The 20,896-nt window shown below is 30.0% G+C and overlaps 1 protein-coding gene across 2 annotated transcripts; it reads right to left on the bottom strand.

The window, feature by feature from the left end:
* Positions 1–657: 657 nt before the first annotated feature.
* Positions 658–20,695, bottom strand: LOC130443553 (uncharacterized). Of its 2 annotated transcripts, none has more exons than XM_056778287.1 (11): positions 20,363–20,695; positions 19,024–20,136; positions 14,904–15,765; positions 14,177–14,611; positions 12,524–12,887; positions 11,719–12,274; positions 11,356–11,652; positions 10,871–11,277; positions 10,142–10,411; positions 9,664–9,972; positions 658–8,287 (listed from the first exon to the last, which is right to left on the bottom strand). In XM_056778287.1, exons 1-11 carry the CDS (start codon positions 20,403–20,405, stop codon positions 8,123–8,125), a joined length of 4,821 nt encoding a protein of 1,606 aa, XP_056634265.1. In that variant the 5' UTR covers positions 20,406–20,695; the 3' UTR covers positions 658–8,122. The 2 variants fall into 2 exon arrangements, with proteins under 2 accessions (XP_056634265.1, XP_056634272.1); XM_056778294.1 differs by lacking the exon at positions 20,363–20,695 and adding an exon at positions 20,252–20,316.
* Positions 20,696–20,896: the final 201 nt, after the last annotated feature.

The raw sequence follows: 20,896 nt of genomic DNA, 5'->3' as shown, positions 1-20,896 counted from the left end.
TTTTTAAATTTATATATTATTGAAACTACACGTGGAAAATTCAAACAAAACTATACTTCGACGTCTGACTGACTCTACCTGGCAAATGTCAGTTCAGTCGGATTTCATTGGTTAAAATTGAACTCTCAGTGCAGCCAACGCAAATTTTTCAACAGAAAGCTCCGGTTGGCCAACGGATGGTTCCGTCTCTTTCTAATCAGTAACTTGAAGTCGTCACTATTACGACCAGCTTAACTTATATCAATAAGTGTAAATAAACCGTCAGCATCGCAGGCCGCCAGTAGTTTTATAGAACGATACGCCATAGCCAAATAAGACTCTGTTAAAAATCAAACATCGTTATAACTTCATCTTCGCTACTGGAGGACATGTTGCTTTCACTGTTAAAGCAGTACTAAATATTTTATTAAATTAGGGTACTTGCATGGTATGAGAAAAAAATTATTTTGGATAGTTTATATACAACTTCTATTTCAAGTTTTTTTCAATTGTTTGATCAATATTTATAGAGAAGAAATTATTGAAATTTTCAAAAATTTTTTAATGGTATCAGTTTTGACCGAAATATTTGCTGTTCCTGTAGCTAAACTATAATTTCTAAACAATATCTCACACGATTTAGGTTATTGAGGCAATTGATTATAAAATAACAATACATAGTATTCACTGAATATATTTGGATATTCGGAAATGTACATTGATAAGTTTTGTCAAACTTCTAATTGAAAACTAATACTACCGTTCCTCCCAGAGAGCCAAAAACAAAATTGTATGTCTCTATTTACACATATACAATAATTATTCGGCTAACTCTAAATTTAATTACACATTGCCTTATTTAGGCTGCATTCCACTAATCACTTACGACAATCACGACCGCGATATTTCCCGTTCTAATTAGTCCTGATCGGTATAATCGAAAACCCAAGTGGATTGGATTACGAGGCGTTTAGTGTGTTCGAGAAAAATATTAATAAATGGAATCACAGAAAAAATAAAGCAAAAGCTTTAAGAGGTTATGTTACAATTTGTAAGTCAATGAATTTTTTAGCGGAACTAATTTACATTGAAGTAATCAAAATATTTTCTGCGGAGTAAAAACAGTAAAATATTTGGTAGAGCGTCATAAGAATGCTTTAATAGTACTCATAATATCCCATACCGCATCAAATAATGAGATAGATTCTCATGGTTGCAATCTGCATTGATTGAGCTTTGAAAATTCCCCTAATTATTTGAACGACTCACCTCATGAGAAGGGTCGTCGTTAACGTTCATCATGACAACGTGAATAACGATCTGGCTGCGACCACGAGGATCGTGCGCCGTGAACGCTTAATGGAAAGCAGCAATAGTGATATACCATTTTTAAAATATTCTTATTTTCAAAATATTTCCTTTATATTTACTGCTTTTTATAACCTTTCATAATTAATAGGAGCATTCAACAAAGCTACAAAGCTTGTTCAATTATATCAATATGCTTATGGTCAATGCTGCAGCTTCAAACATTTGACCGCCATTGGAATTTATGCTTTAGTCGTTATGCTCGATTCTGTCGTAAATTTTAAAGCTTTGAGGTTTCATTGAAAATAGAGTCATTTAAATTTCTTTCCAACTAAAAGTTCCTCTGTTAACACTTGATATGCTTCGTTCAAAAAATTCCTCTATGTTAAATGTACAAATTGATAGCTGCTTTCCATTTAAATTAAAGTGAGCTGAGACACTCAGTTATCTTATACTCAAATAATCACGTCACTGCTCATTGAATAAAAGGAACACCGTCCTGTGAGTTAATATTCTCAATATATCAATGAATGTTTCCAATAATTCGGTAATCTGTACTTATTTAAATGACAAGATCTGACAACGTGATATCCTCAACCTCACTTTCAATCTGAGTTCAAACCACTAAAGCTCACAGTCTCAAGCTTGTGCAGATTGTGGATAAAAACTCAGTTAGGTTTCACCTGTGAAATTGAAAAGGAAGGTGCATTGGACTGAATTATTACAAGTGAGATTATCTGAGTTTTGATTTAAATGGAAAACAGCAAATATACGCAATTTTTTCTTCATCCAGTGTTAGGTATGTATCTTTTTAGCTCCTTCCATTGTTTTCCATATACGGTGATAATATCATATCATCTATCCATAATTCTTCCTATGCTTATTTTAATGACAATATCTGATAACGTGATGTCCACAACCCCACTTCCAATCGGAGTTTACAAAAACCATTGAAGCTCACGGTCTCAAGCTTGTGCAGATTGTGGATAAAAACTCAGTTAGTTCTCACTTGTGAAACTGAAAAGGAACGTGCTTTGAACTGAGTCATGACAAGTGAGAATAATCTGAGTTTTGATTTAAATGGAAAGCAGCCGATGTGAGAGCAAGAGCAATATAAAGTTGATCCACTTCTGAACAAATCAGCTGGAAATTAAATTTGCAAGACAGTAAAGTCTTAAAATCTATGAACATTATAAAAAATGATCTATCACACATCCATAAGAAATTGTATTAAAATCACTTAACCTAAGCAATTTTTTTTGTTAACTAATTATTAATCACATTTCTCGATTAGATTTGAATATACAGCATAATGAAAATTCCTTGGCAACCTGCCTTTTAACTTTTTTTTTTTTTAATTTCCAACTATCCGTACAAACCTAATTTTACTATATACAGGTACTTATTTTTATATACATGTTATCAAAATAGTAAGACATTCAAAAGTGTCAAATAAAGATTTATACAAATACCAAATTTTAAACACTTATTTATTACTAAATTATATAAACTATACTTGAGACGATTTTAATGAAGAAATTTGAAAAGTTGATTTCATACTTTATAATCCAAAATGAATTTGAAATAAAATATTTTCTACTGCTTCGATGACAAATATTGCAATTAGCGTCTTATTTAGGAAGTCATTAGAACTCCGCCAGAGTGGATAGTCAACATTACTTTAATTATTTACACAAATAGGTCTGAATTTCACTTCCGGAAAAGTCAAAAATAATATCCTCAGTTAAACTCATACCTAACATGAAAAATTTTCAATTTTCAATGGCTTTCGAAGTAGGCCGGTATAAGTACGAAAATGTATACCTGGGAACACTAGTGATCAAAAATAATGACAACTCAATGGAAATAAGAGAACGTGTGAAAGCGACCGCGCAAATGATGGCTAGATGATGTCGAAGAGGATCTTCGAGAGCTAGGTGTTAGTGAATGGACACGCCGAGCGTTGGACCGTTATGACATGAGGAATGTGGTGGACGAGACCAAGGCTCTTTGAGGGCCGTAGTCGCACTTAAAAATATTCTTCAGAAATTTTCGCTGAAAGCATTGTGTAAAAGAAAAAAGAAATGGAAACAATAAATTATTTAATAATAAACATGAGCCATATTTCTACACGATATAATATTGACCCAATAATAAAATGTTTTCTTAGGAATTTAATTCAACTGTTAATTAGTATGGAAAATTAATATTGTTATTGATTGAATAAGATGATATTGTAACGATAAATTCTATATTATTGTTATTGAATTTCTGTATTTTGTTAAAGCTTTTTTTATTGTAAATCACCAAACAATATGAAATAAAACAATGTATTTAGTAAGAATCACTATAAAAATTGGCATATTAACACCAAATTTGGGTGTAAAACCTACCATAAAATGGATGTGGAAACTACTACAATAACTTGCTGTTGCAACATTTAAACAAAGTATTAAAGGAAGAAGATTATGGAAATACATTGCAATCGATCGATGTAACGATGAAAGTATTGAATTTTTTATTTGTTGTACTACTCACTTCAAGTGAGTTAATTAATAAAAGAAATTGTTATAGTATATTTTAGTAATACCTGTACCCATAAGCTTTTGTAATCACAAGTAAAATGGCACAGTAATGTTCACGCCTATTTGTGGAGCTGCATACAAGTCGAAATGAAATGTTGTTATAAGACTAAAAAAAGACACCAATCTCAATATTTTCCATTCACATTTGTTTCAATATGAAACATAAATCGGTGAACTTTCAAAGTGAAACAATCTAAAATTTGCTTACAATAACCAAATTCTTGATGATATTTGTGTTTAAAGTGATAACTTTACAAAATATGTTGCAACTAATGGAAGAGATTAGACTATCAGGTCTCATTTAGGCACATGCAAGTCAATACATAATAATTGATATTGTTGATATAGTAAGAGATTATTTTCAATATGGAGTAAGTTAGAATTCAGAAGAAACCATATCCAATATGTATGTTTGTGGTTTATATCGAGCAGCTTTATTTTACACAAATTTTTACCTAGTAAATCATACTCTACCACATGTTCGAAAGGTTAAGAATATTATTATACAATATTTAAGAAAATAAATGTTTTCTATTAGTTTTACTAACAAAAATTAATCCGAATATAAATGGAAACGAAAATATATGACTCGGTAGCAATTCCAACAGAAAATTAGAACAGGACAAAAATAAACGCAATGAAATAACAAAAAACAGAAAAAAAATCAAGTGGGACAATATAAAGAGATAAGATCAATGATATAGAAAGAGAAAAAAAATTATTTTTATCAAGAAATCCCAAATATTCTCTTATTGAGCAAAAATTGAAAGAGAAAAGCGAAGAAAGAATAAACGCAATGGAAATGAAACATCTAAGAATAAAGGAAAAATCCCAAGTGGAACAACATGGAGAAATGAAGTCAATAGTAGATAGAGTAACTAGAAGAATTTCTTCAAGAGAAGCTGCATATTAATTTGTTTATAATTTTGAGTGTTATAGTAATATGAAAAAAAAATAATGCAAGATTCTTTTGTTAATACTATTTTTACGCAACAAAAATTTTTTTAAATGGTATTTTTAATAAACACTATTGGAATAACAACAGTCCCAAATCCTCAACCCTTCCAAATAGAATGTAACTAGTTTCAATAAGATTTTTATAAACCAGTTCAAAATTATCTGAATGCATTTTACAAAATACTTTGATATAGCCAAACAAAAGGTGAAGGACATTTTGAATATTTAGTTAATGAAATATTAGTTAACACAATTATCAAAACAATATTCTACATTCATTTTTTAATCTGTTTTATGTTCTCATTATTTTTAAACTATTAAAGAACGTAATATGTTCAGAAACAGAAAAGAAGCAATTACAATACTTTGTAAACGTACTGTATATAAGACTATATAGATCAATAAAAACCACCATTACAATATTTGAATTTTTTATATTTAAAAAATTACGTCAGTTGCTTTCTGAAGCAGTAGTATAGTGTTTAAACACAAAAAAATGCCTATAATAGACATAATACATGATCAAATATAATGAAAGCGTAGACAATGTATCACAAGAAATTATTAAGTTGACGACTCAAGTTAAATAATAGAATGTTTTTCATTATAAATATATACAGTAAGACCCCCCCTTAACGCTTTTTCGGTTTAGCGCTCTTTTATTTCAACTCTGGAATTCCCCGAAATTGTGTACAGCGCTAGGTTTCCAAATATCACATCAACAGTGTATGTAGTTGTGTTGTTTAGGTACGGTGCTGTAAGGACGCATTTTTATTAATTGAAACATTTGTTGACATTATTGTAAGTGTATAAATTTATATAATACTATAACGATTAATACATTGAAATATAAAAAGAAAGCAACCAAAAAAAGCATTTGACTGGACACTAAAATGCAAGTGATTAGAAGATTAGATTCCGGTGAAGGTCAATCTAAAATTAGTGCTGCACTGAATTTGGTAACTTCAACAATAAGTTCAATTCTTAAGATTGAAGAAAAAATACTTAGTTATCGGCAACTGCAACTAAGTTAAACTAGAATTAACCGTTTTATAAATAACATTATAGAGAAAATGGAAAAATGATTGTCTATAAGCCAATCTATCACAATGGAAAAAACTGGAAGAATTTTTAATTACATTCAGGCTGAGGCAAGTGATCTAAGTGAAACTTTCGTTGCTAGTCGAGGATAGATTAATGATTTAAACATAGAAATAATCTTCACAACATAAAGATTACAGCGACATTAAAAACAATAATTCAACAAGGAAACTATACTCCAAAATTGGTTTTTATTTTTGATGAAACAGACCTGTATTGGAAAAGAATACCAAAATCAAGATTTCTATCTCATGAAGAGAAACGAGTATGAGGATTTGAAGCTGCAAAAGATCACTCAACACTTCTACTGGGTGGTAATGTAAGCGGAGATTTCAAATTAAACTTACTTAAATAAAACTACTACTAGTTTATCACTCCAAAAATCCAAGAGCGATGAAAGGCATATCTAAATTAATTTTACCTGTAAGTTGGGAGTCTAATAAAACATCATGGATATTAATGAAAATTTTCTGCTCGTCAGTTAAATGTTGCGAAATTAAAAAACTTGAACAAAGAGCAATAATATTAATTGATAATGCTCCAAACCACCCAACAAATTTATCAGACTTGACAACATGCATTCCACTCGAAGTGGTCAAGTTCTTGCCGCCTAACATAACTGCCTTAATCCAACCAATGGAACAAAGTGTTATATCCAATTTTAAGGCTTATTAAGTGCGGCGAATATTTAAGCAGATGTTTCAAAATCAGACGGAGAAGAGAAGCAATCAATAAGAGAATTTTGGAAAAACTACAATATCATGAATGCTGTAGAAAACATGAACCTTTCTTGGAATGAGAGGAGTATGGAAGAGTATTTGGTCAGATTTAAGTAGAGCGATGACATTGGACATTCTGTTTTTATGGATGAAATGGTTGAATTAGAAAAACAAACCAGTTGAGATGAGGTAAATGTGGAAGACGTTGAAGAAATAATTTAAGAAACAGCAACTAGTCTCTCTAATGATGAGATCATGAATTAACTGGGCAAGAAATGAACAAAAATATTGATAGTAGTAATTTCGAAGACAAACAAAAAGAACTTTCAATGGTGTTTGTAAAAAGAAAATTGACTACTATAACTGAAATTATAGGCCAATTGGTTGAAAATGATCCAAATTTTGCAAGACGGGTATTATAGTGCTTTATTCACTTATCAACAATTTCTGACAGAATGCGAAAGGAAAATGGAAGCTACTTTAGATGCCTTCTTGACAAAAGGCAGAAAATTAGAAACACAGAATAGACTCGTTTAGCACTGTTTCTCAGTACGCTCTACTTTGATGGAACGTATTCACCGCGTTAAGTGGAGTCTTACTATATATATATATATAAAAAAGTTGAAAGTCTGATACATTTGAGATAGATAAATTAATAATATACTTATCTCGATATTTCTTGTGAAGAAATGATTAAAAGTTTTTACTTTCAAGGGAAAATGTAGATTTGTAATTTTAATCTTTTCCACCCACATACAGTGCCAACTTTATTTGTTAATCGAAATTTTATTTTTTTGTTATAAATATTTTTTTTTTTATTTTTAATAATTTCCATTTCAATCTTAGAACATTATATAATATATATAATTATGAAAAATACCATTACCTTCAACCAGATTATATACGATGAATTAGATCATTTTAAAATTTGTTAACTGATAATCTAGTATCGTTTCCTTGGAAAGAAGCCTCTAGATGACAGAATTCCTCAATACCTAAGTCACAAAAAATTATTTGTCAAAACTATAATACTATAATAAAGACTTCCTAACCAGTATAATAAATAACTTTTTTTAAACTAATAATGTAAATATTATGTTTTATATTCATTGTCAATAAATAGACTATATGCCATATAAAGTATAAGAACTCAACGTTAATAATGTACTAGAAACAATTTTTTTTATATAATTGTGAACCTATGAAAATATAGGTTCAATTTTTATTAATACAATTTCAAAAACTAAAAATATATATAGTACTACAAATTACTCTCTCAGATATAATCATTGTAAATTTATTTTAACAAAATATTAGGTAACTTGAGTCGCCTATACAAATTATCTAAGAGCTTCATGGGAAAATAATAATTCAAATTCAATGAACCAAACGTAAAAACTACAAGTTCTTTACCACTCACTTAGTCTTAAAACATTTATCAATCACATAATTCAATTCAAAACAGTTTTTAATTTAATTGTTTTTCATATGTTGCTGCATTATCTCTCTTCTTGTTTTCTTTTTTCGACAGTCGGGGCAGAACCACTGTCCTTTAGGCGGTACCATAATTCCAACGCATTCGAAATGGAACCATTCTATTTCACAATCGGTAGCGTCGCATCCAATCATCTCCGAAACCTTGAAAATAATAATGATAAAAGACCTTTTATTAAGAAAAAGAGGTAAAACATAAAAAAGTATATAAGAAAGTAGTGGAAAGTTTCCGATATATATTTTGTCAAGGTATTGAGTAAATGGTTAGGAATATGACAATAATCATTGTAAATATAAGATACTTCATGCAAAATCTCGCAATTGCAACATTATAGATTTGGTGCCATTTTTATTTCGTGCAAGTAGCAATTCTAGGGAGAAGTCTAGTTACCTTTCCCGTAACAACTAACCTGTTCATCAGGTTCCAAAAGCAATGCAGCAGCAATTCGAAACATCATTTTTTATGAATCATTCAAAAGTTATTAAAAAAAACTAATTTTAAAACAGAAGAGACCTCAAAATCAAGAACATTTAGAAGCATTAATAAATATTATTATTATATTATAAAGTAAATCTTTTTAAATTTATAAATAAACTAGTTTAAAAGCATGTCTTACCTTTAATGAAATAAAAAAATAATTATATATTAATTTTTAGTTTATTATCTATTATTTTCCTTAAATATCGCTAGTCACCAATATTGAGTAAGTATTAATTAGTATTTAATTTAAAATTTTCAAAAAAGTGTCATTTTACTTGGCTTTTTGCCTATCTCGAACATCTTTTTCTAATGTTGACATCCTGTAAAAAGATAGATAGAGCGAGTCCATAACCTTTATTAGGTCCATGACTAATCCCCATTCATTTGAATGCGTTAGTTACCTAAGTATTTCATGCACATTGTAGTAACCTTTATGTTAAATAATTTTAGTGAATATATTAAAAAATAACGCGCACGAAAATAAATTCAAACGCGTTTATTACATCCATGGAGACTCGTTTAACTTCTAAATAAAATATGTTTATACAATATACACGTTATCAGGCAAAAACTAGAAATGTTTTATAACTTTTTACTTCTTAGACCTTTTTATATGCTTTTCATAATAATTTGTTTTGATTTTAGGTCTCTACGTTTCTACCTACTTCGGTCTTTATGAAAATATTTTGGCGTCAATTTCTACACGTTATTTTAAACTGATTTTCATAGAAAAGAGACCTAAAATCAAAACAAATTATCACGAAAAACATAAAAATGTCTAAGAAGTAAAAAGTTGAGTAAAAAAGTGACCTTATGACCTACTTTGGTCTTTATCAAAATATTTTGATATGTCGAAACGTATTTCTGCACGTTATTTTATTTTAAACTGATTTTCATTAAAAATAAGCTTAAAACAAAACAAATTATCACACAAAAGAAATATTTGAATAAAATAAACTGTAACCCATAAATCTGGCTCTAAAGGAGTGATTTCCTCACCAGCATATTTGATGCCATACCAAGAAGAAAATTAACTAACCTCATCATATGGACACCTGCAGTAACAATACAATTGTGGCTGAGCAGGTTTTGGTGTAACAGTTGTTTGCTCATCCGAGCTAGAATCATTGGAATCGCTCTCGCTATCTCCGTCACCTAATCCGCGACTGCTCAACAGTCTTATAGGTGGAATGCTAGGCTTCGGTCTGGGACGTTGCACTCTAAAATCACTAAGATGTGTTCCAGTTCGGATGGAAATAGGTTCAATAGGTGGTTGAGGTGGAGTAGGCGTTGGAGTTTTTATTGTTATAGGAGGAACTACCATAGGTGAACGTGGGGTTTGAGATGACTGCAAATAAAAGAGTATATAAACATGTATTATGTCCAATTCACCTTATTTGTATTTTAATTCAAAAATTCTTGGATTTAACTCAAGAAAATATAATGTTGTATCAAAATAACTACAAAATGCCAAGAAATTTCGATAGAACATAATATATTGAGCGTGTACAACTAACCTCGGTCTTACGCTGTTTAGATACAGGTTTATCGACTTCTTCTTCGCTAGAATATCCGTAAAATTTATTAGGTACTCTTCGACGTTTCGACGCTCTCAAGTTCTTTTCTACTGAATCTTGTTTACTAAAAGTAGGTTCGGTTTGTACTTTAGAATAAGGTGCTAGAGATACTGGGGTAGATACAGATGGCAATGGACTGGATACTGGGGAATTTCTTGATATTGTTAAAGTAATGGGCGCTACAGATGGCGTTTGAGGTTGCAGTTGTTGCTATAAAAATTAAATACAATAAATATATAGGCACTCAATTTTTTGCATTGTAAATACAAAATCTTTAAAAAAAATTTGAGTTGTAACAGATATGACACCTACTGTTCTAGTTATTTATGCATAATTTGTTTTCTATTGATATCAAATTTGCTGACTGAATATTAGTTTTTTGGAACACCCAATTTGATTATCATTTCAATTAATAATTTTAGAAATACTATAAAAATATGGTTGCAAAATTATCTATGTATAAGATGAAAAAACACAAATATTACCTTACAATGTTATTAAATTGTAGAACTACAGTAGTAGAAATAAAAATAAGAAAAACATCGATCAATTTAATCACAAACTTCTATAATTCTATATTAATAAATTCGCAAAAGCTTCCCCTCATATTTTGATCCACAGTTTTTAATAAGCATAAATCAATAATAATAATACAATAATAACAAATACCTGTTGATGAAACTGTTGATAATATGGAGGAATAGGAATATCTGGTGATATAATATTATTAACAATGGGTTCACTATATTCTGCCAGTTTCTTCTCGCTCTTTCTCTTTTTCTTTTTTTTAGATTTCGATTTTTTCTTCTTCTTCTCTTCCGGTTCTATAACTTCTGATGGTGGAGTAGGAGGTCGACTTATACTTTCTATGAATGAACCATTCGGAATATTATTTGGTCCCATTAATTCGAGAAGTTGTTGGCGTTTTTCTTCGAGAATTTTTTTTGCTAGTTTTTGGGGTGCTTCATCATAAAATTCTTCGTCAGTTTCACTTTCAGTAGTTTCTAAATCGGATTCCCTTATCGGAGTTTCAATAACAATAGGAACAGCATCTGATACTATGTCCACTTTATTGGCTAAAATAATTACAAAACTGTCAAGACAATTGCTAAAGCTTTCAAAACAAATTGAATTTAAAAATGTTGAGATATTACCTTTTTCTTGTTCTTCCTTCAGTTTCTTTGCCCTCTCCTTTCTTTTCTCCTTCTTCAACAACTGCCTTTTTCGTCCTTCTTCTGATGAACTATCTGAACTAGAGCTGTCAGATGATGAACACGAGCTGCCTGAACTAGAACTACAACTGCAATTTGATCCGCAAGAACAACTTGATGAATCTGAATCACTACTACTACTTGACGAGCTATTTTTTGTTGTTTTTGTTGCTTCCTTTTTATCGTCCTTTACGGCAGTGATTGGCTGTTCAACAGTTGGTTCTTCTTCCTTTCCAGAACCTTAAACACACCATTTTATAATTATTATGAATTATTTAACCTACACAACAAAAAAAAAACACATACCTTCAGGTTTGGAAAAGCAATAATCATGATCAACACTTTCAGTGAGAGCAAGTTTAACTTCAACCAATGTGGTATCTTTAGTAATCTCATCAGGGGAAGCGCAATAATTATGCTCACTTAAAACTAGATATTTATCAGGTTTCTCGCTTTCCACAACAGATATTTCAGAATTATCAGTTTTTTCCTGATCATTAAACATAATATCCAATTTATGCTGTTTCTCTTGATAATTTTTGAAATTGTCCCATATGCCCTGCATAACAATGCTGGTGTTTTCTTCTGGAGTTTCAATAGCTGATTTATGCTCTTGGAGAATATCCAAAGGAGGCAATTCTCCTGGAGGTTCCAGTTCAGTTTCTGGATTTAAAGTCTCTTGTTTTGGTTCTACAGAGTCCTGTTTTTTAATTGGAGGATTAGCCTCAGTTTCCGATTCACTGCTACTGTCACTTTCAGAAAGATTCAGTGCTGGCAAATCTTCAAGAACGTCAATTTTCGGTTTTGGTTTCTCTCCATTCTTTTCATCTTCCTTCAACAGTTCCTGATCATTCCGGTCTACCTAAAATGAGATAAATTTTGTTTGAAACAATATAAAACATGTTTGTTTGTGTTAATATTTTTTAAATCATATGACACTTTGACAGGGTATATATATATTGATATTCAGTATATTTTTTAATATAATACAAATGTATATATTTTAAAGATATGGAGAAATTGTGTTGAATTTTGAAAATTTTTGCAGTTATGCAGATATCAAACAATTACTCTAATTATTAATTATTGATAATAATAGTTTAAAGCATACCTCTTCTTTTACTTCATCTTTATTGGGTTCAACTTCTTCTGTTTTAGGTTCTTCGGAAGGTTCAAAGTGCTTCCTTTCGTGCGTCGCCAACAATTTTTTAGATATAAACTTTTCCTCGCACCCTTCAAATGTACACGCATGTTTATATTCATTTGTATGTAATCGTTTATGAACTTTAAGGTAAACTGCTCTAGAAAAAGTTAATCCACACTCATCACACCCAAAGCTCGAGGGAGGAATACAAAAATGGTAGACATGGGGCCACTTTTTCTGTAAGCATTTCTTACAAAGAACGCTTTCTGTACCATGTTTCCAGAATAAATGCCTGGTAATGTCTGGTTTGTTTCTATATGCTATACCACACCTATTACCAAAAACAATATGTAAGACAACATTTTTTGTAATCAATACAAACAATTTAAATAAAACCTAAAACTACATAATAATAAAAAAAATTGTTTATACTCAACCTCCCTTGCATTTAAAGCTAACAATGAAGAATGTCACTTAAGCAAATATGCGTGATAGCTACTGAACTAAAAGTTGATCAAAGAATTATCACAAGAGTTAATCTTTGATGACAGATAAACCCAAGAGATATATTGAATATAACTATTTTGGTAAGTTGACTTCTATATTGTATGGGCACGACGGGCCTATGTGTCAACAGACTCTTGGCCACCAACAAATGTCTATATTGTATTTTGCTTGTGTAAAGAAAATGGTAATATATTGTGAGATAATACTTTTACATTTTTTAAAATATTAAGATTGTAAATTATTAACGAAAAGCAGGTATAAGTACGTTCTCACGGAAGAAGCAAAGAGCATTATATATGTTTCTTGTTATTTGTTTCGAAAAATGTTGGATGAAGTTATTAAATTTTACTTTGGTTTTGAAAAACAAATGTGGTTGTTGTAGTTTCCAAGTTGATCAATAAGCTGCAAAGAAAATTTGACAACATGATGGAACAAATACCAAGTCATTATCTGATGATGTCTCAATGGAAACGAATAAGAAACTAGAGACAGATTATTGCGAAAACTGTAGTGGGAGTTTTTTTCTGTGAATATCAATTAGGTATATCATGTGTACACAAATGATATTATTGGATTAATCTATAATATTAAATAATATTTCTGGGATGCAAAATACACAGGGGATAAATGCAGAAATTCCAAAAATGATGTTTGGACCATTTTACCCAATAAAACAAATTACACATTAGTGTAATTATATAGAGATCGAGATATCGTAAGAAGTTATAATTTTCAACCCATCCATTATAAAAAAAATAGTGATAATTATCAATTTTGATTGCTTCTGTGGATAAATAAAGTTTTGAAAGTTCATATTTATGGCGACAAGAAAAACATATCAAATACCAACAAAAGTGGCTCTATATTATTCTATTGGATACATATATATACTTGTTAAAAAACTGGATTGCCTATTTAATATCCATATCACTTTCAAAAGAAATTATGTGATTTTTAAAATATTAAACTGAAATCTTTTTGAATAATTCCTACCTAGCCTAGTAGTATTTGTAAACAATTTGGTATTGAATATTAAAATTTTTATGTAATTTTATATATAATATGGAACAATTTTATGGTATTAACTAGACTAATATTAGACATATAACATACCTGTAACAAAAATGATGTAACTTATGCTTCCAAACATGATTTGATAACCGATGTTGGGTATGACAACTGTCCAAACAAACATCACAAACATTATGTTTTGTCCTTAGATGAACCATCAACCGAAATGAACTGGGCAAATCATCATGAACACACATGCAACATTTAAATGTTAATTCATAATCTAACACGTATAAACCGGGACATAAATGACATATGAGTTCACTGTAACTGTAAAAGTTTGATTTGCACATAATACACAACAGCATATTTTTTGAATGATATTTCCGATTGTGTAGGTACAACTCCTTGTGAACTGTTGTGCTAAAATGGCACTGAAAACATTCAAACAGATGTGAAAAGGTTATTGCTTCATTACTGAAACTGGATTCCAAGTTGAAGAAGACTGATGATAATTCATCTAAGCATTCCGATATCCTGAAACAAACATAATGAATCAAATATTTATGAAAATATTTCAATTATGAGGTTTGATTATTCAATTCAAGAATATACTACATTGTTAGCAATGATAATAAGTTTATTATATATTAAGTACTTCCTTATATTTAATAAATAATTTAGATTTGTGCAAAAATTATTAAATTGTATTATTGCTCTTAAAAATGATAAGGATATTTTTTATATGTAGATCTATTAACTACTAATTATTTAAATGTATAACTCAGGACTGCTGGTATATATTTCATTATTTTCACTTTTTACTTACCTATTAACAAAGTTTTGTGGTATCAACTCTTCAGCAGTTATACTATTTACTATTGCAGAAAATCTATGTTCTGCAATACAATGCAATCCTAGTTGTTTACCATTTACTGCTATTTTTCTTGCATGATTACAATAAATACAAGTGGGAACTGTCATTTTTAAGCACTTTTGCAGTAAAATTCTAGGATCAAATTTATCCAAAGGTTGTTCTAACTGTAACTCAATCACAGGAATATCAGGTCCTGCAACTTGAAGGTGATTTTCTTGTTTTTTAGAAGATTGCATTTCATTTTCTTGTGATTCTGCCTTAATCTCTTCTGTACTTTGTTCTTCGTTATTGGTTTTTGTTTCCAACTCATTCTCATTTTCATTGTCATCACTTTCCACCTGGTCTACTTCCATAGTAAGTTTTTCACTGTCATCACTATCCTCAGGCTCTGGTTCATAAGAATCTAGTTTAGGCAGTTTAAGTGACAATTTTGGCACTTTTCTGGTTTCTTCAGATTCGTCCAAAACTTCTTGATCATCTTTTCTCATGGAATTGTTATAATCAGCTTGATGTTCATTAATGTTATTTTGATAATCAGATTTGTTATTTGAGATATCACAGTTATCTGTTGATGTTTCAGTATTTTCTTGTTTAATGGAATCCTCAAAACTTTGATTTTCTTCAAAATCTTCTTTATTATCATCCATATTTTCGGATAGAGGGCAAATTGATTCTTTAGGTGATTGAGACTCGGTGTTATTAGCTCCATTAGAAAGGCTACTTTCTTCCTTTTCTATACTCATTTCTGTTTCATCATTATTGGACTCTGTTAAATGTTTACCATTTATTATGCTTGGTTCTGCATTTTCTACAACTAAAAACAACATATCAATAATCCCTTTTGATATTTATTATAAATATATTTTAAAAATCAATAATCTTATAAAGATATCAAATATTTTACATACTCTGTTCTTTTACTGTTTTCATAAATTGAAGCAATTTTGCTTAATCAGTAATATGCTTTGTATATGTATGTTTACATTTTACTACTAAATTTCCAAGAAATATGATTTTCACAAATAATGTGTTTTTCATTTTCATTCTTAAGATTAAAAAATGTAAACAATAATACTAATTAGTTATACCTTTATTGTTACCAACTATTCACACAATCAATATAATACATTAAAAACATATCTTCTGTATGACTCCCATGTACTTGATAAACACATTTGCTGACTAATGTATGATGGAGATAATACAAAACCATGATTTACAGGCTTATACTTAGTGTCAGCCTATAAATTAATTATTATTTGTATCTTTATTTTCTCCTCTTTTCGCAATGATAACTTTGAAACAAATATTCAACGCAAAATATTTGTCAAATCAAAGACAGGCATTCAGTTCGTTTTGGCATTTTGGAAATACCACGGGCAAGGGCATTAACTATCCTCTATACTCACATGTAGTATCATTAAATACCTATTACATATTAAGTTTTTTAAACTTGTATTGTGAAAAAATTGATATCTCTTTTTCGCACATAAAAATTTCTCTCATTGGCACTTTTTCTTAAATCCTACAATTTATTAACTAGATTTCATCAGAATTTTTTGGTAATAAAAAAAATTCTAAATCTAGAAGGATTTGGTAATTTGGAAATAACATTCCAATAGGATGGTGCTCTTCCACACAATTGGTACTTTGAATTTATTTATATGGGGATATCGCCACTGAAATTGACAATATTGACATTAAAACAATGTATTTTGGTAGAATGTGGGGCTATTCCCGCAGACACTTTTGAAAATGTATGAGAAGTAAATGAAGCTTACTTTGAGCAATTATCACAGTAGATTCCTCAATCTGTAATTAATATTAAACATTATCTATTATCACTAGTTGAGAACTTCGCAATCCTTAATAATCAGTTTTCAAATTTCACTGGTTTATGTATAAATGTTCCAAATATAAGAGGAAGAGTAACTTTTGAATAGCATTTTTAACATTGCACAGGTAATTCCAAGATTTACTTTGTACTTATATATAGGTATTTATATACTTACTAATAACTTTTCATTGCTTCACATAATAATTTATCACACCAATGCCATTGAATGAACCTTGTAACATCAGCGTAGTTTTAGAGAGAGAGTGTGAGTTAAAAAGTGATTAAAGGAATAGAAATTGAGTTCCACTGTCTTTTTGACATGATACAAGATTTTTAAGTGTGCCTTAATATACAGCTATAATGTCAATAGGAAATAATAGAATTGGAAACAGCAACTAACAAAAGTAATAGCTAGATAAAAAATGGAGGCGATATAAAATCATATCATAATTTATATCAAAGTACCACAAATATTTGGATAAGACATTTGATTTAATTTCTATAAGCGAACGAAAGAAATGAATTTAGAAAACTGTATTGGATACTTTGATAATAAATTTCTACTTTCGGGCTAACCAACATAGTCCCATCTAGTTTTTGCAAGACCTACTTGACAGGCGGACGTGGTTCATGAACACAGAGTTCGCCTGCAGATGTCCAGATGTCAATTTATTGGTTCTCCTTTTTTTTGGAGAAGTGCAAGCCTGTGGAATCAGCAAGTCATTTCAGAACACTACAACCTACAGAAGTTAAAAATAAATATCCAAAGACATATCCACAAGGCAGGCACCACTCAAATTACTGGAGTGTAGAAGGGTTTACCCTGTTGTGCTTGCTTTTCTCATTAAAAAAATTCCTCCTTGATAAGCTATAAAGGATTTCTGTATAAAAAAATATAGAAGACTATTTGCACTTAAAAATTAAAAGGAAGAATCCAGTTATTTCCAACAAACTACTAAGGAGTCAAGAAGAAACACTCATTCCATAGCTCTTTGTACAAATCTAAATATAAGACAAAAATACTAAACCAGAGAATAATACTGGTGTATTGGATGATAAGGTCATTCCATATGAAATAGACACATTTTTTTCAAATATCTTAAACATTTTTAGAATTATGGCTATGTGAAGTTTCCCAAAATCCAAAATCTCAATCGCTTTTCTCCTATGTTGGAGATATAGGAGTAATGTCATATTACTCAATTTCAAATGCTCTTTATTTTGATATGCAACTCAACGTACTTTATTATAAAAAGTGTTTGTGAAACTTCACATTAAAAATTTGGATTTTCTCAAATTGTATTTTTTAAATTTTCAAAAAATTCCAATAAATGGAATTTCAGAGTGGGAGGCTAAAAAGGATATTTTATGAAACTATTAGTCAGCTTAGCTACTACAGATTCTTTTACTACTTATATAACATTTAATCATGAACTTAAAATTAAATTTTTAACATTACATCTTAGGTAAAAGTTATTCATAACTTGATGATTTGTGAAGTTTTTATATAATTCCTTCCTGTAGGAGTGGTGGCATCAACTTTACAACATCTGTCGGTAGGATCTACAATATGTCCGGTTTTCTGGGATATGAAATTGATGACTAAGGACCAGCAAGATGCAGGAAAGTCACTTTTAGTTAATCTTCATTCTTATCCAACACATATGCCAGCCACAATGTTTGGTCATATATAGCGGTTATATATCCATTTGTAGCTTTTCAGGGCATTTTTGGATTGTTACTGTTTCCTATGTTGTATCTTCAGAGAATATTTTTAAACATATATTTGATACACTTAAATTTGCAGGCATATAAGCATGATATTGCTACGTTCCCTTTTACTTCTTGGCTGAAATGGGTATTCAAAAATTTCTTGTGTGGAGAAGGTCAATAAATGCTGTGAGTTTTTTCACTTTGGAAAAAGAACTTTAGATGGTGTTTGTAAAAATAAAAAAAGGAAGGAAAAAACTCCTATATCCCTAGCTCAATTACAAGAAAGCTTTTGAGAAACTTCACATAGCCGTGATTTTTAAACCATTTGAGATATTTGGAAAAAATTTATTTCTTAATCTCTATATGGACAACTTTTATAGGAAATTTAATTATTTTCTGAGGGGATCAGGTTCATACCCCTTGTTGATTTGCTATAGATAAATTGAATAGTTATTAGAAATTAATTGAGGCAATAATCAAGAATCTTTTGAAAACAAAAATTCAGTTGAATGAATAACTTACCCTGAGTAACACCGGAATCCATAATGTCTGTTATCTGTTCCTTGGTTACTTCTGGTTCTACCTTCTCTATATTAGTTTCAGATTCTCCTGTTACGTGATTTTCAGGGGTAATTTGTTGTTTAACTGGGAGTTTCTTAGGTTTATTTTTGCCAACACAATTATGATAAAAAAAATTGTCTTGCTCACTAAATAATTTATCACACTCACAACACGCTATATAGCAGGGTTCATTATAAACACTAAAAAACTCATCAAGAGTATTTTTATATCCTGGTTGAAGATTGTGTTTAGATTGAATATGTTGACAAAGATCTTCTAACAATGAAAACATTCCTAAACAGTATAAACATATATATCGTTTATGGAACTCAAGCATATGTATATACAAGTTCCAATTTTCATAGTATGTACCGCATGCTGAGCAAAGAAAAACTTTACGAGTTAACTTAAATCCAGAGCTAGAACGATTTTGTATTATATCTTGTACATTTTCTTCATTACACTGAGCTACATGTTCTTGTAATATTGGTAGAGTATCAAAACCTGTCCTACTACACTTGGGACACTTGAACTGAACTGATGGTTGAAGTCCTAAATACTGAGCATATTCTGTTATTTGATGTTTTGGCTTCAATTTCTTTTTATATTTTTTTATATTCTTCTCAAACTTGTTTCCTGAACTACTAATTGCATCTTCCTGGTTATTTTGATGAAGTTGTGTTAACTCAAAAAGGGATTCATTAAAAAACGGATTTGAATGAGTCACTGTTTCACTACAATTATTTGAAATTTCTTCTGGGTTAAATGTCAATTTTTGATCAGGTTTTTTATTATTTTTTTGTATCTTATTAACACTCTCATCAATTACTAAGGCGTCACTTTCAGAACTTAATGAATTTTCTTCGTTAATCACAAAATTAATGTCATCACCATTAATGTTCGCAGCTTTAGAATGTTCTGTCGTATTTTCTTGATTAATAGGAATATTCCAATCAGGGAATTTTGCCATTACGGTGCTAACTGCTCCATTCTTTGTGTGCTCAGACACCTGGACTTCAAATAGAGGGTCCTTTGGACCATTTTCCATAACGACTCCGCTTACTTCTTGGCTATCTGTGAATAGTAAACAATTCTTCAACTCCTTACAAATACAAACTGTCAAATTTATATAGAAATTAAAACAATCAACTATTATAATTAAATATAATGTAATTCTAAAAATATTTACCGTTTCATAATGAATATGCCACAATGCAAAGCCACTAAATGAGGAAAAAGGGCTTACGGTGTAGATCAATCTATTGTAATATATATTTATGTACAAAACAATTCCACATACCTTTACGACAACCACTGACTTTTTGGACCGAAATTTGTATCATTTATGTAGGCAGACATACTTAATAACAAATTCACATATCCCCGCCTTAAGGTTAAGAAAATGGCGCTCCTTTGCGTGGAGCAAGCACTCTCGTGATTGAACACTTGCAATATGAAAAAATTTGAGTGATTATGAGAATTTATGAAATTTTCAATAATTTTGTGTTGAAAATTGTAATTGAACATGGAGGTATTGTAGATTTATGGTATTATAAAGATTTTGCATAAAAAATGAGATAAAAAGCTCCTATCCTCTTGGAATGTAAATTTAATTAAGCGCATGCGTGGACACGTCAATTTCCAAATTATTTCATATTTTCTAAAATTTAATTTGGAGAAAGGATTCCTAAAATTAAATAATTTCGTACCTCCAAGCATTTTGTTCAATTCAGGGAGTATAAAAACCAAATTCGACATAAATATTTTAAATATCGATACTTCAAAATCGATCATCATATTACACCACCAAATAAATCGAACGTCTCAAGTCATA

This window comes from Diorhabda sublineata, chromosome 1 (genome assembly GCF_026230105.1).
Source record: "Diorhabda sublineata isolate icDioSubl1.1 chromosome 1, icDioSubl1.1, whole genome shotgun sequence".
NCBI classification, from domain to species: domain Eukaryota; kingdom Metazoa; phylum Arthropoda; class Insecta; order Coleoptera; family Chrysomelidae; genus Diorhabda; species Diorhabda sublineata.
Note: the sequence above shows the minus strand (reverse complement) of the source record. Positions and strands in the feature narration are given on the sequence as shown.